The sequence below is a fragment of the Argopecten irradians genome, chromosome 2 (assembly GCF_041381155.1).
Source record: "Argopecten irradians isolate NY chromosome 2, Ai_NY, whole genome shotgun sequence".
In the NCBI taxonomy this organism is placed as follows: Eukaryota; Metazoa; Mollusca; class Bivalvia; order Pectinida; family Pectinidae; genus Argopecten; species Argopecten irradians.
Window position 1 is genome coordinate 46720037 of NC_091135.1, and position 24035 is coordinate 46744071.

General features: G+C 39.3%; 1 protein-coding gene across 2 annotated transcripts; it reads right to left on the reverse strand.

Annotated features, from left to right (window-relative positions):
• Positions 1-5835: 5835 nt before the first annotated feature.
• Positions 5836-23503, reverse strand: LOC138315705 (uncharacterized). Of its 2 annotated transcripts, none has more exons than XM_069256928.1 (8): positions 23410-23503; positions 17638-19644; positions 14919-15137; positions 12168-12319; positions 11743-11819; positions 11141-11221; positions 9239-9336; positions 5836-9003 (listed from the first exon to the last, which is right to left on the reverse strand). In XM_069256928.1, exons 2-8 carry the CDS (start codon positions 19606-19608, stop codon positions 8701-8703), a joined length of 2901 nt encoding a protein of 966 aa, XP_069113029.1. In that variant the 5' UTR covers positions 19609-19644; positions 23410-23503; the 3' UTR covers positions 5836-8700. The 2 variants fall into 2 exon arrangements, with proteins under 2 accessions (XP_069113029.1, XP_069113028.1); XM_069256927.1 differs by having other exon boundaries at positions 11728-11819.
• Between the last annotated feature and the right edge of the window lie 532 nt (positions 23504-24035).

Sequence of the window (24035 nt, forward strand, 5' to 3'; positions counted from 1 at the left end):
TACTTTCTGAGAAATAGCGGTAACAAGAATTGTTAACAGACGGAAGGACGGACGGACGGACGGAAGGACAGACGGACGGAAGGACGGACGGACGGACCACGGACAAAAAGCGATTTGAATAGCCCACCATCTGTTGATGGTGGGCTAAAAATGTAGAATATTTAACAAAGGCTAACCTTTTTTGGCATGTTTGTGCAGGTAGTTTTAATGAAAATGACTACAAAGAATTCAGGCCCTTTGGGCCTTTTTAAAATCACAAAAGGAAAAAGAAGTGTCATTTTAAAGGGACAATTAGTAGTACTTTCAATATGCAAAGTTTCAAGAAAATTTGGCTGTGGGCAGTTTCTATGGGATTTTTAACATTAGCTTGAACACCACCTTTCATTTTGATTCTGTGGCTTTGCAGGAGACTTTTTAAGGACAGCAGTAATACACAAAACTAGCACTTTGATGCAACAATACAAGCTCAAGGCAGTTAGAATAGGCCAACTTATACGGTTATCAGAGGTGACATTAAATGTCTTATACAGACTAATATTTAAGGACTTTCCAACTCGCACATAACCATGACAGTGATGAAATTTTAGCTAATTACATATAGTTAATCATAACTCTCTTTCACTTTGTACTGTACACATTTACATCATTATGTTGTTTTTTTGTGTTTGCTGCACCTGATAACCGAATTCCACTTTGACAACATGGCTATGTGCGAGACAAAAAGTGCTTTAACCAGGTCACATTTCCTTAAATGTGTTACAATGTAACCAGACATCAACAGTTAGCTGTACAACTGTACTTGTATCTAACATTCATACATGCACATTACACCTGCTTAAACATATGAAACTTACCATCATTTTAGCAAACTCAATAACCTGAAGAAAACATCCCAATCTAACGTTGCTGATATGTCAGAGAAGGTAGAGAACAGTTATTGACTCGACATGGGACTCACATTAACTTGATAAATCATGGCAATACAACAAATTTACAAACAAGAACTAAGGCCATCAGACTTAATGTTTAAAAATTTTATTCACAGTACTTGTATATAAAGGCAATAGTTTGGTAGATAAAACATATGGATTAACAGTAATTGTGTATACATAATATAGAATACACATCTTTAAGACAAATAACATCCAAATCTAGTGATTCAAAGTATCGCAAAACTTAGTGCGGAGGACAACATCAAACATCATTCTTTGGTAAAATACTAAATTAATCAAGCTGTAAAAAGGCTTTAATACAATAAAATCATAGGTGGTTTCTACTTCTCCAACATAACAGAATGTCACTCATTGCAACCCTTCAATGAGGACTTCATATAACAATGAAAAGCAATGGATTTATAAATCTATTCGCCAATATTAGGCTAAACGTTGGAAGACAAATCACAACACAAACGCAGACTGTAAAGCTTGTAATGACGTCATCAAGGCGAGCGTAATATAAGGAACCAATTCCGGATAATGCGGATCCGGAATTTACTACCAATATACTGGCGCTACCGCTTTTTTTCTTTCAAAGAGAGAACATCAATTATAGTATATACTTTTAAACATGAACACACTCATTGGGTAGACTGCCCTCGTGCGTGTAAGGGGATTATTCTGCCCCGGTTATTTTCACAAAAAATACACACTTAACATATTCAAAAGATTAGAGTTCAAAGTTACATCCGATAATTGGAATCGGAAAAGTTATTACAAAGCTACCTATTTGGCACTTAGAAAAATAAGAAACAATTAAAAGGCGTTGGAAAAACATTACTGGTACATGGTCACTAGTCACTCCATAACTAACACGTTCAATCAAAAAGGTTTACTTATTAATCAGTCACATAGTCATCCAGATACTTGGGACGCTGGATTTCCCGGCGAGGCCTGTTGGTTACGATCGGGGTTGTGAAAGTTTCTTGTCCATTGTTAAGGGTCGACTGAGGGTTGAATTCATGCGCTGGTATCTCCGATATGACGCTAGGAATTTCGGGTAGTGGTTGTGGTTGTGGAGTTTCTAGCGGTTGCTCATTTTCGCGAAATGTCATCGGTCTGTTTCCAATACTAGTTGGCAATGTTTTATTACACGAGTCCGACTCGTCCTCATCGTTGAGTACAGAATTGTCAGACGCGAGAGTTTCTCTTTCCGTTCTTGTCGAAGTGGTGGAAGGAACCTTAAACAAGTCAGAATCCTTCACGCGGTATGACGATTTACGGAGTTGAGATCCTGCAAACTTACAAATGTTACGCCACTGACCGTCACAAGATACAACGATATATCTGTCCCTTCCGTAGAACTTATTACGGTCGTCGTTCACGTACACGATGTCTCCAACGCGACTTTGCGGAGGCGTAGGCAGACAGTTGGACGGTGATTTCGACTTCTCACTATAAGGATGGTTTGCGGTTTTGAGATCGTGTTGACGCGAAATCAATTGCTGGTCGTCAACTGGGATTTGATGGTGAGTGAACTGATCTCGTTGAGTCCACATTTCACGAGCGGACAACCCTCGGTTTCGAAAGCGCGTGTTCATCCGGGACACAGCGAGTCCTAAGAGGAGAGGTGTTACTGCTCTGCACGTAGGGTCTTGTCGTAGGATTTCGTCCTCCAATTCCTGGATCGCGCGTTCGGCAACAGGATTTTTGTTTGGGTTTTTGACACGGCCGATTTCAATCCTCAATCGGTGTGTTTAGACAAGTCCTTGTCGTTCACGAGAGCGGAAAACCCAGGCGCGCCATCTGTTCGAATAACGGAGAATGGGCCGTCTAACGGATGCATTTCCGAGCACAAGTAGATCAGACCGTCACGAAGAGATTCGCGTCGTTCGTTTTCCAATATTATCGCGGCAGTGAACGATGTGACGTACTCGCGAACCACGAGAATAAGTTGGCGTTCGCGTTTCATAACATCTGCCGCAAACATCAGACCGATTTTTGCTGGGGGATCCCCAGTGCTTTGCACCCGAGTGTGACGCTGAATTTTGCTGAGTGACGCACATTGATGACATCCGGATGTTGTTCGTTCAACTGCCTTGTCCATGTCGAGGGCGAAGAAATAGCGATGTACAACGGCTTTGAGTTGATGAGTTGACGGGTGGTCCAATTTGATATGGAGCGACGTCAGAAGACCTTCCAATACGTTGCGCGGAATGATTATTCGTTCACGCTGTGGTTCAAACGGGATATCTTTCTTCACAACCAAAAGTCCGTCTTGTGCAATTGAGGCAGATTGTAGATAACGTTTGACGTCCTTGATATTTGTGAGTTTTTTCGACGGCCGTGTCCCTTGTTTCAAGTGGGCATGTGTGCGACGCAGGTCAGAACATTCACTCTGAATAGATATCCACGCAGGTCTGCTTATGTACGGCAGCTTCACTGAGTCGTTCAACACATCTTCTGTGGTAATGTGGCGTACCACAGAGCTTTCGGTGTACCGAATGAACGAACAAACTTGACAGTTGGGCTCTTCACACTCTGCGGCATTCCGGCTAGAAAAGTCCGACGGTAAGATAGCAGCACCGGCGACATGTCTGATAGAAATTTGCTGCGACATGTCTGATAGAAATTTGATATCGACAAGCGGTAGCCAAAAATGTGGAGACACGCGGGCTAGCCGAGAACTCGCCCCTACACAGTTTTTCGTAAGCTTCCACACATGGTTTACTGTCTGTTAACACGCAAGCCGAAGCCGTAGACTGGATAATGTAAGGGCTGAAGTGTTTTATAGCGGAAGCAATCGAAAGGGCTTCAATTTCACAGGGAATCCATAGACTCTGATTCTGTCGCAGTTTGGCACTGAAGAAGCCGGCAAGCAGTAGTTTATTACCGCGCGCGATGTACAAAGTCGCTCCCAGACCTTTACACTTGACTGCACCGTCGGTGACTATCCACAATTGGTCGTTTGATCGCGGTAATGTTATGGACTTGTTGGTGCTCAAAGCGGTCTGAGCTTTACGGAAAGACGACAACAGTTCATCGGACCATAATATTTTGTCTTTCGACTCCCTTCCAGCAGTAGCGCTATCGAGTGGCGATATTAAAGACGAACAGCTTTTTATGACGCGTGCGAGTACCTTATAGGCTCCAACGAAAGAACGCAGACCAGTGACTGTTGTCGGTGGTTCACACGAGGCGAGTGCGGCGATTCGGTGTGCCGATGCTCTGAGCGTTCCTTGACGCCAAATCCATCCGAGGATTGTGACTTCCTTTGGTGCAATTACGGTTTTGGTCGAGGAGAGATTCAAGCCAGACTTTTGTAAGGCATCCAGTAATCGACCGAAGTTTGATAGCAATTCCTCTTCCGAGTTTCCCCCGCAATAGAGATCGTCTGCTACTTTCGCAACGATTCCTTCCTGAACGAGATGACCGAGAACACGGCATGTCAATTCCTCCAAAGCCGTTTCAGAACCGGGCATACCCATCGGCAGACCGGGCATAAACGCGGACGCCTCGAAACGGAGTCACTACACCACAGTACTTCATAGAGTTTTTATCAAGCGGGATCTGGTAAAACGATTTTGTCAGATCTGTGACGGCGATGTAATTCCATTGTGCGATCTGTCTCAACGTGGAGTCCACATCGGGCATGAGCGATGGTTGGGGTTTACTGTACCGTCCTACGTCGGCGAACGCGGTAACTAACCGAAAGCCACCGTTAGGCTTTTTTACGAGGAAGGATGGATTCACATACTCTACATTTACGCTCACATCCTCGGGGCGACGAAAAACGCCCAGACCCTCGAGCTCGTCAAACTTATTTTGAAGTTCATCCAACTGGTGTTTACTATATTGGGGCAGTCTTCCCTTCCTCTGAGGGGGTTGTACCGGGCCCATATTTACCGTAGCCTTCAATGGACCAACAGCGCCGTTATAACCAGAGAAGGTAGGGTTGAAGACACTATCGTGTTGACCTAACAAGTCTTGAAAGCGGGATTTCACATCTCCAGACAGAATATTATCAGGGTCTAGGTTTACACTGTCAGAATACCTAACGTTTCCGGCTTTTTGAGTTTGAGTTTTGGTTGACATGTTCATATCACTTAACGGTGGGAGCGGTTCGGGGCAAAATGTTGATCGGATTTTGCACAGGTGCTCGTTTCGTTTAACAGTTTGAGGTTCAGTAGTAAGGTTGGGTATTCTGATTGTCCCTGCCACGCTAGATACAAGAGACGGTGGCGGCCAGGAAAACGGTTCATCAGTCGTGGGGTGAGGCTCTATAGAGAAAGTTTCATCAGAAGGCGCAACATCGTCAGGGAGTTTCACTTCAAGGAATTCGCCCGGCCATACAGTGGTTGTAGTGGCGACCGGAGCACGAAGAACTTGTGCACGCTGTACGATGTGTTGGTTTGATCCTCGTAGCTGGGAACCATACGTGTACGCGTAGTTATCGCCTATGACTACTTCATGTCGAGATGGTCGGATAGAGATGTCGTTTTTCTCCATAAACGGGATACCCGCGAGAACATCTGTCGCGATATTGTCCACAACAAGACCTTCGAAAAACAAATCATGACCATTGTGATGAAATGAGAAGCGCGTTTCACCGATAACGTGTAATGCGGAGATACCGTCAGCCTGACTCACGACATGTGATGACTTGTTTACATGTACGCCTAACTTAGCAGTTATTGACGAATGAATCATGTTGCCTGTCGCGCCGCTGTCAATCGTTAAACGAACTGTGTGATGTCCATAAAAGGCGTCGAGATACGGTGATTGGCGGATTTGTACCCTATTCACACTAACTTCGACACGCGCGGTATTGGAAGAATCGGAGTCTTCTTCGTCACTCTGGTCAGCATCCAAATTCATAACACATCGCGCTTTAGCGAGGTATTTTCGATCATTCAAGGGTAAAAATGTACATTTACTGAGGAAGTGTGTGCTTGGCCGGCCTGCTTCCTTACAGAGGGGGCACGATTTCGATGAAACGGTAGCGCGTGGACGCGGGGTGGGCTTGGGCGGAAACGCGAGACCTTGAGATCGAGTGTTCGATATCGCTGCTCTCATCACTTTGGCATCGTCGCTAGCTCTTATTTCATCTAACAATGAATCTAAAGCCTGCGATATTTCCGGCTTAATTGATGCAAGAGTTCGTGTTCTCAATTCGGTACCGTATCGCTGTTTAACAAGACGAGGAAGTTCAGGGTTTATTAGGCGAAGCCATGTTAAGACTGCCATGTTTTCAATGGTGGGAGACAGTTCTTCATCGTCAGCGATTTCTTGTCCGTGATGAGTGATTCCCATGTCGCGACGAAGTAAATTGTCCTCAATAAACGCCGTTATTCTCTGAAACAGGTCTTCCGGCCTTTCATTAGCTTCGAGTGTTATTGACGCGAAATCGATAAAGTGAGCCCCGGTCGATTGAAATCCGAAGTGCAAGCGAATTGTCTGCCAGATTGACGGGAGAGAAATTGAGTTCTTCACTATGGTACTTCGTGAAATTATAGGACAAAAATTCGCGATTTGACCCAACATCATTTCAAGTGCACTGACTTTCTGTGCACGTGTTTTCCTCCGTGCCTGGGGGACATTATTATCGTCGTCAACAAAACCTCTATGATGAGTGTCTCTGGTCTTTTTCTCCCATTGCACGCCTTCAACAAGAAATGGGGCAAAATTAGAATCGAGTGACAACGTGTACACCAGGTTTTGCCTCCAATTTTCAAAAGAGTTTATTGTCTCCACTTTACTCAGACACCACTGTTTTGGTGCTCTATTTTGGTTCGCCATTTTTGTTGGGCGAATTGACTTACACAGTTACACACCACGCTTGCGACCCGGGTATAATGTTTATACGCTGTGATTAAATGTCTCTTACAGTTCAAAAGTTCATCCGTTTGCTGATGAAAAGGTGTGAGTAAGAATCTCGCTGCCACCACGCCAATATTAGGCTAAACGTTGGAAGACAAATCACAACACAAACGCAGACTGTAAAGCTTGTAATGACGTCATCAAGGCGAGCGTAATATAATGAACCAATTCCGGATAATGCGGATCCGGAATTTACTACCAATATACTGGCGTATTAAGTTCATAATATATCAACTTTTACAACAACTATAAAGACAGGTGTTAAATGGTCTTTTATTAGCCATCATTAAAAACCTACTGGTACAGTCTTCATTATAATATCAGAAACATTATTGTTTTGAATCTACTAACACTTACGATACAGAGCCCATAATTTCATACAAGTTTAACCACTGCTTTTGATAGGTATCAAACTAGGGACCTCTGACTTACTATTCTGATGCTCTATTGTTCAGGCTAAAGAGAAGTTCTCTCTTGTATTCACCAGGGCTACATACTCCCCTTCCAGAAAATAATGCATCCTAGATTTTCTAGCAATGCTTTTGGAGCAAAGCCAAGCATCGTCCCCCAAATTCCTACATGGCTGCCAGTGTAACAGAGTCCATAATTTTATGTACACTTGTATATCAAATGACTGCCTCTGCTAGGGATCAAACGGTCAACCAATAGATTACTAGTCTATCACTCGATCAATAAAGAGAAGTTCTCTCACATCGAGAGGCATATTGCGGCTAGTTAGTATTCACCATGGTTACACCTACTTTCACACATCTCTCAGTTCCTTGATGTAATATTACAAACATTATATACATGTAAATTGATAATATTGATTGTTGTCTAAAATACAAAACATTGTACAGCAAATACTATATCTAGCACCAATAGCACAACTCTTCATATGGTCTGAAAATTAAACATGCACCCTATTTATGTTATCAAGCACCTTTTAAAGAACATTTGGAGTAAAAGGAATCATTGATTATCTTGGAAAACTCGAATAAGTACAGAAGAGATAAAGTTTCAATTTGAGGTTAATTATATAAAATGAATAAATAATTCTGACATTGTATAAATTACAAATACAAGTTTTTGTCAAATATGAAAACATTCCAAAGATATTAAGAGCACTAATACAACAGTACACATACTCAATTTTTAATAGAAGAGTTTCTTTCATAATTAGCAATATGATTAATAATTGTATTTCTGTGAATAACTATTCCACATACAAATGCAAACATGTTCATCATAAGCAATAATGTCACAGTTAAAATCTTCACACTACCATATGGTATTCAGTTAAAAAAGCTTTGAGTCAAGGAATATGACTAGATAACACCTGAGATCAACTATCAACATATAAAATAAAACATCATTAACAGAAAAATACACCTACCGTGTATATGTTCTATAAACATGAATAAGTCTTTAATTAAATCTCATTATTGTTTATATCTAGCATTTGTATGCACAGATATTAATATACCAGGTATTTAAAGCACCAGTTTTGAAGGTTTTACTTTTTCCTTCTCTGAGGCAATGTCAGTACACTACAATATACTATGAAATGATACTTTTGTATGGTTAAAATGTTTTCAGATCACACTATGGGTCAAAATATTTGAGGTTAATCTATTGAACAATCATTACAAAAATAACCTTATGAAATATATTTCGTTGTTTTTGTATTGGCGTCTTCATTGAGACCATGAAAACAACTTAAGATTCCCCACTATAAACACTTAACGTTAATTATGATTGTTGATTGGAAATCATGCTGAAGGATTAAGTCACTGGTCCAGGATCCAAGGTTGACAAGATATTCCCTACTTAATGTTATTCTGTTGTAATGACAGCACTATAGACCATAGACCTGAACTTTTATTCACATAGTGCCATTGTATACCTGCATACCATAGTCCATTGGATACTGATGACAAGAAGACAGCACATTTGTTTCTAGATTCATTTGAGTTCCCACATTTTCTTCATCAGAGTAGGCCGCTGCAGCATTGGAGTGAGATGATGTGACAAAGTTTGGATAGCCAGTTCCTGTTTTTATAGCGTTCTTCCTGAGCTTTGCGACAGTCACAACCTCCATCTTGTGCTTGCCTGTGATGTGTTTGTTAAGGTTACCTTTCTCCTTACATCTGTATTCACAGTAGGGACAAAGGAACGGCTTCAGATCCTGTATAGAAAACAAAACTTTTAATTAAAACAATTACATTTGGGTATGACATGGGTGACCTTGACCACAGGAATTTATAATATCACTAAATTATAACTTCAAATCAATGTTCTGGATAATGAAATAATGTCTACCGGTAAAACACAACAAATTCAAATACAGCTGATACATGTATATCAATACGTCATTTTTAAAAAGCACTGTGGTGTCTTCAGACTTTGTATAATGCCCATACCTTCTGAGTGTGTATGCGAGCGATGTGATTCTTCAGATTATTTTTGTACTTAGTGGAATAGCCACATCCTGGAATAGGGCAAAACTCATCCTTCATTTCTGGAAAAGTACAAAAACAATATGGAGTGGGATATTAATAATAATAATATTTTATTTCATTTAACTTCAGCAGCAGGACAGATGACATGATGGAGCCGAGATTATTTTTTATGAATTATCAATTAGCAGCAAATGTACCACATGTATTTAGCATTAGTATGCCTGGTGTGGAATCTTGCTTCTGAAATAACTTGTTTTTCACAAGGTAGTATTTATATATTTACATAAAATGTTAATGTTTTGCATTCGCGTTTTTCCTTTAATTCTATGCTAAAGTTTTGCGTAGCCAACACTTTTTATATCCTCACAAAAGTTATTTAGAAAATATCAATATACATGTTAACTGTGGTGTACATACAGACAAACCTCGATGTATCGAAGTTCAAGGGACCATCAGAAAAACTTCGAAACTTCAAGACTTTGAATTAGTCCTGGTTGAAATTAGACCGATGCTTTTTTTACCATGACCAACTGTGGTAGTTGTGTACATGTCATCTCCGTTCCGTAAACTTTATAATCATTGTATTTACCACAAGCAAAACAAAATAAAAACGAAGTATGCAATTAATCACAATAATTACTATTGTTAGCAATACATATGTATATTATGAACAAGACTTACGTGTACTAGGCCTAATTCATGTACATGTGTTTGTTTGGTGACTATTTAAGCGATGTTTAATATTACGGAATGAATATTAAAACGAAAACACGTTGTGAAAACGAAACTAAAAAGGAGGAACCGAAAGCGCTACAACACCTAGGCCGTTTTCATTTATTCGGAACAACCGGTTCGACCGTTTGTAAAAGTCATTGACGGTCTGACGGACCTGCAGTTTTTAATACAGACCTGTGAGGGCTTTGTCAAGGCTCGTCTAAAAACAATATAAAATCATCAGGTCCGTCTTTAATTCATAAACGAACAACTAGGTCCAACCAGTCAAACCGCATAATCAAAAACGGCCCTACAAAATACTTCGATTTAGATTTAGAATGATCGATTTGCTCCAGTATTTATGCCAAGTTTTGCAATGTAACAGTTTTGAGTATGAGTTACTAACAATGTGGCTCGCTATTTACCGTTCCGTAAATTCTACAAACTGCTAACAATGGCGGCGGCGAACATCAAAAAAAACTAACTGCATCTTTGCCGTACTACTGATTTAATAACGCAGCTTGTAAAAACAAAGCACTGGGTATAGGCCTGATCAGTGATATTAATTATCTTGATGATATCAAGCAAGCAACACAAGCTGTCATAATCCCTATTGTCCGGTGAAGGGCGGTCACGAAACAGCTAGGTGTGACAGCATGCCACCTGATAGGTACAGGTAAATTTTTATTCAAATCATCGAGTGTCAGTTACCCATGATTCTATAACAAATGGTCCATGAAAAAGTTTCGATACATCAAGAACTCTGATTCATAAAACTTTGATTCATACATGTGTTAGTTAGTAATGTTATATAGTGAAGAAATTCGGGACCAGACAAAAAGTTCGATACAGCGAGAAATTTGATTCATCTGAGTTCGAATCATCGAGGTTTGACTGTAATTACCACAGTACCTCACCGGACATCAACAACGCAGCTAACCAGCATGACCGTCATTATAGAGCTACTTTTATTGAGTCTTTGTATCATTGAGCAAGGGGCTTATAACAGAGATTGGGATAATACTATTTCCGGAATGTACTGTATTACAATTAGTTAGTAAATGCACTACATTTCAAGTAAAATTGCTAAATATTTACAGTAAATAAAGAAATGGCAACATCATAATTGTAGCCATGTGCAGTACTTACGATGCCTTTGTATGTGTCGTCCCAAACAATCTTCTGTCAAAAACTTCTTTCCGCAAGTGTTACATTCATATTCTTTAGCTCCTAAAATCATGTAAATTATCAATTTATGAAAAAACAAAATATCAAAAAAGTTCATGATACATTGTTATACCCCTATACAATCATTTCTATATAAACTCTATTGACAAAAATGACAACAAATGAACTATTCCGTCGAGCGGTCCAAAGAACTGTTAAAATCGACAGTTAAAATGTGCTGTTTGACCGGAGTGACGTCACACCTACAATTTGTGACGTCAATGCATTGTTTGGAGTCAATGGGTATAACAAAACAGTTATCCACTGGGTTTTCGGGCAACAGATGATTTGTTGGACTCTCAAACAAACTGTTGCCCTCACCTTCAGCCCAATCCCAGTCAACAACAGAATAATGTCCACTGCACAGTGCCTAGTTGTATTCTACTAAGACCAATGCAAAACTATCTAAGTTTTGTGTAACAATATTGGACCACATGTGGCATCAAAATATACCGGTATTAAATAGCCAGGGATCTGAATTAGACCAGTTTTGACAGCTAGGTTATCACCTTTTACATCCTTACCCACAGAATGGTGCCTCATGTGCTTCCTCAGGTGAGATTTCTGAACTGTGAAAAAATCACAGTGTGTACATCTGTGTCTGAAATAGAGCAGAACACATTAGTAAAGAGTGTGCTCAGAGAAACCAGAATTAATGACATGTTTACAATAAAGTAACGAATCCCCAAAACACTGCTTACAAAATGTTACATAATGATATTTCATTGGAATTTATTTCAATCTGATCATTAATTCAAAATTATTTGGAAAAACTTTAAAAATCTTCCCTACAACCAGACATATTTTTGGTCGGATTAACGACTGAAAATATCACCTATATTTAAAATAAAACATACATAGGTTATTATTTCTTGGATTTTTATTCATAGAATGTAACTCAAAATAGACTATATAAGTCAGATCACCAAAAAATACCATGGTTACTTACAGTTTAAGATCAGCAGGGGGCGCAACATCATGAGCTCGCAACATATGGCTGTGGAAAAAGTGTTTGTCTCGGAAACTATTAGGACACAGGTGACATAAATACTGCTTCTTTATTGTCTTCTTCTCTGTACTGTGCATAGTGTCAATGTGAGTCTGCAAGTATAATAGCACAGTATTGATACACTGTAATTAATAAATGTATACAAATTTTATATTTTTGATATTTTACATTTACCGTATTTGTCGTAATAAGCGTCCCTCCCCCTATAAACGCCCCTCCTTTTTTCTGAAAAAGAGATGAAGTTGTATGAATGCCTTCATCTCATGAATTTGACAATGTTTTACATTTGATGCATCTAACATCAGCATTGCATCCCATATAACATGATCTTGTGAGTCTTTTACATGTGAATTACGACATAATAATGTGTCTCATAGGATAAAAGGCATATGTATGTTTACTGTAAAAGATTTATGTACCATGAGACATGTATGTACCATGAGACATGTATGTACCATGAGACATGAGTACAGAAAGATTGTAAAAATAAGACTGATTTTTTTTTTGTACACAGCTTACATTTTGGTACATTAATAAGCGTCCCCCTTTGTTTCAATTATTCAAGCACCTTGGGTGCTAATTACAGCGAATATGGTTGATCTTTTTCCATTATAATTTGATATTTATACCTAATAAGGTAACTCCACTTTCACTTGAAGTAGACTACAGTAAGGAACTTTACCTTGAGAAAGGCCACAGAGAGGAACTTTACCTTGAGGTAGGCCACAGAGAGGAACTTTACCTTGAGGTAGGCCACAGAGAGGAACTTCACATTGAGGTAGGCCACAGAGAGGAACTTTACCTTGAAGAAGGCCACATGGAGGAACTTTACCTTATGGTAGGCCACATGGAAGAACTCTACCTTGAGGTAGGCCACATAGAGGAACTTTATCTTGAGGTAGGCCACAGAGAGGAATTTTACCTTGAGGTAGGCCAAAGAGAGGAACTTCACATTGAGGTAGGCCACAGAGAAGAACTTTACCTTGAGATAGGCCACATAGAGGAACTTTACCTTGAGGTAGGCCACAGAGAAGAATTTTACTTTGAGGTAGGCCACAGAGAAGAACTTTACATTGAGGTAGGCCACATAGAGGAATTTTACTTTGAGGTAGGCCACAGAGAAGAACTTTACATTGAGGTAGGCCACATAGAGGAACTTTACATTGAGGTAGGCCATAGAGAAGAACTTTACATTGAGGTAGGCCACATAGAGGAACTCTACCTTGAGGTAGACCACAGAGAGGAACTTCACATTGAGGTAGGCCACAGAGAGGAACTTTACCTTGAGCTAGGCCACAGAGAGGAACTTTACCTTGAAGTAGGCCACATGGTGGATTTTTAACTTATGGTAGGCCACATGGAAGAACTCTACCTTGAGGTAGGCCACATAGAGGAACTTTACCTTGAAGTAGGCCACATGGAGGAACTTTACCTTATGGTAGGCCACATGGAAGAACTTTACATTGAGGTAGGCCACATAGAGGAATTTTACCTTGAGGTAGGCCACAGAGAGGAATTTTACCTTGAGGTAGGCCACAGAGAGGAATTTTACCTTGAGGTAGGCCACAGAGAGAATCTTTACCGTGAGATAGGCCACAGAGAAGAACTTTACCTTGAGGAAGGCCACAGAGAGAATCTTTACCGTGAGATAGGCCACAGAGAGGAACTTTACCTTGAAGAAGGCCACATGGAGGAACCTTACCTTGAGGTAAGCCACAAAGAGGAACTTTATCTTGAGGTAGGCCACAGAGAGGAACTTTACCTCGAGGTAGGCCACAGAGAGGATCTTCACATTGAGGTAGGCCACAGAGAAGAACTTTACCTTGAGATAGGCCACATAGAGGAACTTTACCTTGAGGTAGGCCACAGAGAGAAACTTTACCTTGGGGAAGGCCACAGAGAGGAACTTTACCTTGAGGTAGGTCACAGAGAGGAACTTTACCTTGAGGTAGGCCAAAGAGAGGAACTTTACCTTGAGGTAGGCCACAGAGAGTAACTTTACTTTGAGGCAGGCCACAGAGAAGAACTTTACATTGAGGTAGGCCACAGAGAGGAACTTTACCTTGAGGTAGGCCACAGAGAAGAACTTTACATTGAGGTAGGCCACAGGGAGTAACTTTACATTGAGTTAGGCCACAGAGAAGAACTTTACATTGAGGTAGGCCACATAGAGGACTTAACCTTGAGGTAGGCCACAGAGAGGAACTTTACCTTGAGGTAGGCCACATGGAAGAAATTTACCTTGAAGTGGGCAATAGATAGGAACTTTACCTTGAGGTAGGCCACAGAGAGGAACTTTACCTTGAGGTAGGCCACAGAGAGGAACTTTACCTTGAGGTAGGCCACAGAGAAGAACTTTACCTTGAGGTAGGCCACAGAGAGGAACTTTACCTTGAGGTAGGCCACAGAGAAGAACTTTACATTGAGGTAGGCCACAGAGAAGAACTTTACATTGAGGTAGGCCACATGGAAGAAATTTACCTTGAAGTGGGCAATAGATAGGAACTTTACCTTGAGGTAGGCCACAGAGAGGAACTTTACCTTGAGGTAGGCCACAGAGAGGAACTTTACCTTGAGGTAGGCCACAGAGAAGAACTTTACATTGAGGTAGGCCACATAGAGGAACTTTACCTTGAGGTAGGCCACAGAGAGGAACTTTACCTTGAGGTAGGCCACAGAGATGAACTTTACCTTGAGGTAGGCCACAGAAAGGAACTTTTTGCCACATTGATCGCACTGAGAACCATTCCTCTGTTCACGGTCCAGATGAACCTCCTGGTGGGACTTTAGGGCACGCTGGCTCTTAAATGTTGAGTTGCAAGTATGACAGGTATGAGTTCGATCTCCACAATGGACGTCTCGCTTGTGGCACACAAAACGGTACTTATCCACAGTCTGGTAGTCACAATTCTATCAAAGATAATAGGGATTTAATATTGAGCTAAGTTAATCAATGTTATATCATTTCCACTTCACTAGTATACAAGAATATTGAATATTTTTGATTTCCCATCAGTAACAAACAGATCAAATCAAATGCATGTATAACGACAAATGAAGAAATTCCGAAAAGCAGCCTTTATACAAAGATGCCCAGAATAAGAGATATATACACAACAAATTAATTACATTTAAAGGTGCTCCACCACTGATAAATGATAATTTTTCTCTATCAAAAACAGAAGCAGACAAATTAGTTTTTTTCTTCAGTTACAAAAGTTACTTACTTTACACCATTACCACCATTGAAAAGCTTGAGCTTCTATTTTTACTTCAAGACAACAATATTTAAAATAATTAATTGCGTCCCTAAAAAATTCTGTGCCATGTGCACTATGTCCTATATATATGGAGTGAAGTACAGTACTAATTGTGCATGCACCAAAAGAAAAAACAAGAGATCATATTATTTTGTGTTAATAAGACATATCAGACATCGCGAAAGTTAAAAAAAAATGGCCGGACATTCGGACCAGCAAGGACTGTGAGTAAGCCAGACCGAACAAGATTTTGCTGGACTGAACATTAATGTGAAGTTTGGAAGTAAAAATAACTTCCTGCAATAAGTATCCGGGCAGCTGTTTTCATGATTATCTAATTTATCTTATGCAGTTTACATATTTGCCAGGTTCGGCACCTGCATAATATTTCAGAGACACCATTTCTAGCAACTTCCAGTACTCAATAATTGCCTGACGGTCGGTCCGGACCGGATTTTAAAATAGGCGGTCCTAGTCGAATTTTGCTGGACATGTCCGTCGGAACGGCAAATTTCGCGATGCCTATATATACACGATTAAACACCAATTATTGTTCAAATGCCAAATATTGTTTATGCTCTATCCGCAGTGGAGCATCTTTAAAATATGCAGTCTTCAAAATAAGTTATATCAATTCTTTGAAAGTTTAATTTTAAACAGAGGGATCTTGGCGCCCACCTAAGAATGATCTATGTCTGACAATGGAAAGATAGATCTTTTCTCTACTTTTCAAACTTTTTCAAACATACTACACCTAAATTTTGAGACAAATCGCTTCAGTACTTTCTGAGAAATAGCAGTAACAAACTTCAACTATCAAAATCAAAGATGGCGGCCTGGCGGCCATCTTGTTGACCAATTTGTCTCTTCATTACTTTCTGAGAAATAGCGATAACAAACTTAAAATATCAAAATCCAAGATGGCTGCCTGGCGGCCACCTTGTTAACAGATCAGTCCAAAAACGCAATATGTACAACTAGGGCCCTAGGGAAACATACATATGAAATTTGAGACAGATGTGAGAAATAGCGATAACAAACTTTAAATATCAAAATTCAAGATGACTGCTTGTTGACCGATTGGTCCCAAAATGCAATATGCACAACGAGGGCCCTAGAAAAACCTAGATATGAAATTTGAGACAGATCCCTTCAGTACTTTCTTAGAAATAACGATAACAAACTTTGAATATCAAAATCCAAGATGGCTGCCTGGTGGCCATCTTGTTGACCGATCGGTCCCAAAACGCAATATGCACAACTAAGTCCCTAGGGGAACCTACATATGAAATTTGAGAAAGTTCCCTTCAGTATTTTCTGAGATATAACGATAACAAACTTTAACTATCAAAATCCAAGATGGCTGCCTGGCGGCCATCTTGTTGACCGATTGGTCCCAAAATGCATTATGCACAACTATGGCCCTAGGGGAACCTACATATGAAATTTAAGACAGATCCCTTCAGTGCTTTCGGAGATATAGCGATAACAAACTTTGAATATCAAAATCCAAGATGGCTGCCTGGTGGCCATCTTGTTGACCGATCGGTCCCATAACGCAATATGCACAACTAGGTCCCTAGGGGAACCTACATATGAAATTTGAGACAGATCTCTTCAGTACTTTCTGAGAAATAGCGATAACAAGAATTGTTAACGGACGGACGGACCATGGACCACGGACAAAAAGCGATTTGAATAGCCCACCATCTGTTGATGGTGGGCTTAAAAGTAATGTAACACTGAACAAGTTCCAGAGGGCCTGTATCATTTACCTTGTTTGTTTTGCCAAGTAATTTTCTGAATATAGGGTCATTATTTCTTTCCTCAAGGATTTTAAAGATTCACCTCTAATTTCCCTATTGGACTCCTTCCCTCCTACCCCAGGGGCATAGAGCCAAGATTTAAACAAATTCTGTCCCTCTTTCCCCAGGGATGTGCCTGGTCAAATTTTGTTACAGCCCATACAAAACTCTACAACTAGTAGTGATTTAAGGAAATGTTGACAGACGGACAGAAGATGGACGCCTCGCCATGGCATAAATAGATATTAGTTGGACAGTAATTTTTACCTCTTTTGGCCTAAACTGCTCAACTGATATTTAATATACCTGCAATGGAAATATCATATCAGTACTACTTAAACTTACCTCGTTATCACAGTTGAAGATTTCATATTTGTTGGCCTCAAATGGAATGTTGTGTTTGTGATTACGATGATCTACAAGATGTTTCCAGTTTTCAAACTTGGTATTGCACTCTGGACAATTCTTTCCAGATGGATGAACTTTTTTAACATGTTCATTTTTAGCTTCTTTTGTTTCGAATATTTCCCTACAGATTCTACATCTAATAGTCTGATCCCGAACGTGTTGGTTTTTACGGTGATTCTCCAGCTCACTAATGGTAGAAAATGTGGGACGATCCTCGCATTTCAAACATCGGATCCGTTCAGGATGGGCATGCTCCTTGTGGCCCTTGAGTTCAGATGGTGTGGAAAATATTGCTTTACAAACGACACATTTATAACTTTCTGGTTTGTGAACCTGGTATCTGTGTTTGGCACGTTCCCATTTTGATTTAAACACTAATTTACAAAATGCACATGTCCATATCGTCTGATCTTTATCTTTAGAGGCCTTGCCATCCTTCTTTATTTTAGTTCTAGTTACTATTTCACGAGACTTTATTAAAAGTCTTGTCTTGTGTCTGTTGGGTTCAGATACTTTTTGTTTCTTTTTATCTCCAGAGAGTTCCAATTTTCGTTTTTTGGCACATTTTCTCTTTGTGATTTCCACAACAGGTTTAGTTGTTGAATCTGAACGAAGTGAAAATGAACGTACTGCTTTCTTTTTATCATTCACTTTCTCCACATTTCTATCATCATTAATTTGAACAATAGAGTCAGGGTTCTTTTCGACATCTTCCTTCCCTACAACATATCCTTTTTCTTCATTTTCATATATTAGTCCATATTTTGATGTAGAAAGAGTTGAAGATTTTGAATGACAGTGGAGATTATAATTCGGCAAAGTGTCTCTACTTTGATCATCGGAATCATAAGAATTTTTATGTAATGTAGAGGTATCAGATTCTTCAATGTTTAAACAAGGTCCATCAGTATTTGTTGAGGTTTGAGAATGTCCTGTATCATTGTCTATCACTTTTTCATTATTACTAGTAACAGAGTTTACACACTCATGAGTATCTATAGAGGATGGATTAGACAAATTGTCTGCATCACCTGATGATAGACTGGAAGGAATTCCCTCAGCATCCTCAACATGATCATCAGGAATTCTCCTTGGTCCTGAGCCACCTAATGACACCCTAGTTTCTAACCCCTCATTAATATGACTTCGCCTCTGTGCATCCCGAAGAACTGTTAATTTTGGAGAACTCGTACCCATTGACTGTTGAACCTCATGAAAAGCACCATTAGTATGATTTTCCTTACATGCACACATTTCAATTCTTGTTACCATGCTTGTTACCTCCCCTTGACTTCTTTCACCAATTACAAAATTTTGTTCTGGGTGCATATTAAGCTGGTTTTGACTAAAGTTATCTTGAAGACTGCCACCTGTATTAGAAACATGGTGAGTGTATTCTGAAATACTAATACCAACAGGAACATTTCCCTTCAACAATCCATCACTTACACCTAGTTTATCCTGATGTGAAAACAAATTTTCATGAAGATTCACATCAGCTTGCTGTTTATTTGGTAGCCATCCATTGATAAACATCTGACATAATTGAACTGCCTCTCCAATTTTTAGAAACATACACAACTGCATGATTTCCTCCACATTTTGTGAAGACACAGTAAACCTTCCTGTGTAAAACAGTTGGAGTAAAATGGTGATATCCTCCAGTCGAGTCATAGGTAGATGGTAGTGGGACACCCTCTGTTGTTGTAAGTTGCTGACCTCTATACTATGTAGGTATGGACTAGCAGCACACAACAGTGCTCTATGGGCCTCTATGCTACCATTTGCAGTGTGAATCACAGCATCACAAAGCTGACCCTGGTGCCACAGTTCATACAGCGTCCTCATCAAACCACCCTGGAAGCCTGGCACCTCAATCTCTTGAAATGGGACTCGCTCCTCCATCATGTGTATTTACAACCAATTTATTACATGTAGATTTCCCTGTAATAAAGATGTATGAGACATGAAACATTTATAAGTTATACATATATAGTCAACAAATTCTTAATTGTTTATGTCATATTTACTTTGTACTTCTTCAATATGTGTTACCTCAGGGACTGTTGATCAATACAATTTATTAAACACAATTGTAACAGAGCACAGGATTTACATATATAAGCATACCGGTGTAATCACTGTTGATACTCCAGGGTTTACTATTAACATTGTTATTATATCTACCCCCTGAATATCTCATAGCAAAACTGAAGGCATACCGGTGTAATCACTGTTGATACTCCAGGGTTTACTATTAACATTGTTATTATATCTATCCCCTGAATATCTCATAGCAAAACTGAAGGCATACCGGTGTAATCACTGTTGATACTCCAGGGTTTACTATTAACATTGTTATTATATCTACCCCCTGAATATCTCATAGCAAAACTAAAGGCATACCGGTGTAATCACTGGCTCCGTTGATACACCAGGGTTTACTATTAACATTGTTATTATATCTATCCCCTGAATATCTCATAGCAAAACTGAAGGCATACCGGTGTAATCACTGTTGATACTCCAGGGTTTACTATAAACATTGTTATTATATCTACCCCCTGAATATCTCATAGCAAAACTAAAGGCATACCGGTGTAATCACTGGCTCCGTTGATACACCAGGGTTTACTATTAACATTGTTATTATATCTACCCCCTGAATATCTCATAGCAAAACTAAAGGCATACCGGTGTAATCACTGTCTCCGTTGATACTCCAGGGTTTACTATTAACATTGTTATTATATCTACCCCCTGAATATCTCATAGCAAAACTGAAGGCATACCGGTGTAATCACTGTCTCCGTTGATACTCCAGGGTTTACTATTAACATTGTTATTATATCTACCCCCTGAATATCTCATAGTAAAACTGAAGGCATACCGGTGTAATCACTGTCTCCGTTGATACTCCAGGGTTTACTATTAACATTGTTATTATATCTACCCCCTGAATATCTCATAGCAAAACTGAAGGCATACCGGTGTAATCACTGTCTCCGTTGATACTCCAGGGTTTACTATTAACATTGTTATTATATCTACCCCCTGAATATCTCATAGCAAAACTGAAGGCATACCGGTGTAATCACTGTCTCCGTTGATACACCAGGGTTTACTATTAACATTGTTATTATATCTACCCCCTGAATATCTCATAGCAAAACTGAAGGCATACCGGTGTAATCACTGTCTCCGTTGATACTCCAGGGTTTACTATTAACATTGTTATTATATCTACCCCCTGAATATCTCATAGTAAAACTGAAGGCATACCGGTGTAATCACTGTCTCCGTTGATACTCCAGGGTTTACTATTAACATTGTTATTATATCTACCCCCTGAATATCTCATAGCAAAACTGAAGGCATACCGGTGTAATCACTGTCTCCGTTGATACTCCAGGGTTTACTATTAACATTGTTATTATATCTACCCCCTGAATATCTCATAGCAAAACTGAAGGCATACCGTGTAATCACTGTCTCCGTTGATACCGGTTTACTCCAGGGTTTACTATTAACATTGTTATCATATCTAAATCCCCTGAATATCTCATAGCAAAACTGAAGGCATACCGGTGTAATCACTGTCTCCGTTGATACTCCAGGGTTTACTATTAACATTGTTATTATATCTACCCCCTGAATATCTCATAGTAAAACTGAAGGCATACCGGTGTAATCACTGTTGATACTCCAGGGTTTACTATTAACATTGTTATTATATCTACCCCCTGAATATCTCATAGCAAAACTCAAGGCATACCGGTGTAATCACTGTCTCCGTTGATACACCAGGGTTTACTACTAACATTGTTATTATATCTACCCCCTGAATATCTCATAGCAAAACTGAAGGCATACCGGTGTAATCACTGTCTCCGTTGATACTCCAGGGTTTACTATTAACATTGTTATTATATCTACCCCCTGAATATCTCATAGCAAAACTAAAGGCTCTGTGTGCAGATAGCACGGGTTACAGTTAGTTTGTATATAGTTTGGTCCTTTCATGTACAATCAAAATAATTGAATAACAGTAGGATATTTGTGGTTGACTGTGTGGCTTTTAATGTTTGGCGTCACTTTCTCCATATTCTTCTTCTTTGATGTGATGCCGATCATCGATGATGATGATTATTGGCATTTTTTATTCAGCGGCATGAGAAGTGTTTTTAACAGTGTTGTTTTTTAAACAGAGCACAGCTCGCAAAGCATTTTGCCTATTGTAATATTAAGATATATAATAAGACTACTACTATGAAATCGGAAAATTTCTGATTATAAGGGCGCAGCCCTTCGTGCCCAAAGGGAACGAAGGGAGAAGCACTTCTAAGGTAACACATACATTAGAATATAAGAAAAAACATAATCTTTCAAATTCAATCCAACACACTGACAGCTTTAGTTTGCGGCCGTCATTGTTTTACCCACTGTAAAAAATCCTATCAGCGTGAATGCAATGCTTTGAAGTCAGCTCATTATTTAATCAAGCGGTTCAAATGCTTATATGATCCGAAAAACATAATCTTCATCTGGCAGAAGCTCGGTGCTATTGCTCTTTGATTGCAAGCGTTCAAGTGATAGACCACTTTCAATATAATCAACTGACTAAAAACGGAATATCTGTTATGGAAATAAAATGTGGATTTCCTTCTCAAATAGAGGTTTGGGGATAAGGACAGGGTGTGAATATATGAAGAAAAAAATAAACAGAAAATTTGGCTCCATTATTTCCATAAATTGGACTTTTTAACATTGCATAATTAATGGTTTACTGAAACATCTGGCTGCGCTCTTTCAGGCCTTGCCTTCAGTCATATCATATTATTAGAGCTTAATGTGTCAGGGTCTTTTTTATCTGAACTGTCTGCAGTTTTGCTACGCCATGTACATAACGACAGTGATTGTAACCCCTGGTATATCGAGGACGTCTCCGCTAGGGATCGAACTGTGGCTTTCTCAACCAATGAGCCACAGGCGTTTGTAATATGAATTTAAGGCAAAGCCTTAGAAGAGGCCGTAAAAAACTATGAATAGCAAAAGGAAATGAAAACCCATGTCATTTCACATTTTGATGTATGGTTAAGTACATATAACACGTCCCGACATATTACACAAGCCCTCCACCTCTGGGATGCAGGTTTCGAAATCCCCATGTGGGGTAGTTGCCAGGTACTGACCGCTGGCCGGTGGTTTTTCTCCGGGTACTCCGGCTTTCCTCCACCAAACAAACCTGGCACGTCCTTACATGACCCTGGCTGTTAATAGGACGTAAAACTAAACAAACCAAAACATAACGACAGTGATTGTAACCCCTGGTTATATCCGAGGACGTCTCCGCTAGGGATCGAACTGTGGCTTTCTCAACCAATGAGCCACAGGCGTTTGTAATATGAATTTAAGGCAAAGCCTTAGAAGAGCGCAGCTACGTGTAAAAATGTGAATATATTTAGGATAATAACCTCAGAACGACATTAAAACTGTTTAAACTTGTAGTCCGATTATTGATTTTTATTAAATGCTATTCTTCAACACCATTGATGGATGTTTTGTGTCTAGCAATATATATTAGAATTTCATTTAACATTCATATTTAGCATAGATATTTCTATGTATATATTTGTCAAAATGTGCATTATAAACATGTACATGCATCTATCTGCTTCCTTATTTAAAGATTTTTAACTTCAACAATACCTGTCGAGGAGTTTTTTCAAGAATCTCCGAAACTTCTATCATATCACAGTCTTTAAAATGCTTTCCCTGGACGGAGAGCTAGTCAAGCATAATTGAGACCATGATTTTAGTATGACTAACCTAATATTGCCGGATGGATTATTCCGGAAAAAGTACAAAGTGGTATGTACTTAAAAAACACGCGACGTAGGCCTATACTGTACAGTAGTCATATTTTTATTCACTTCTTAGACACCAGAAAAATAATCAGAAAAAACATCTGCCACAAAAATGCAATATCAACAGTTAGATTATTTATAGTAAATTGTGTAAACGTCTACTGAGTAGAGATACATGTACATTTGCTTATCATATTATCAGAGATTTAAATAGTAATTATATTTATCAGAGATTTAAATAGTAATTATATTTAAATCTCTGATTTCCCATAACAGAAATTCTATTTCTGATATCGGAAATTACTTTTGATTTCTGATATCGGAAATTCTAATTCTAATTCCTGATATCAAAAATAGAATTTCCCATATTCCGATATCGTAATTGCAATTAGCGATAACGGTTTGGTTTACTTTGGTTTGTTTATTTTTACGTCCTATTAACAGCCAGGGTCATGTAAGGACGTGCCA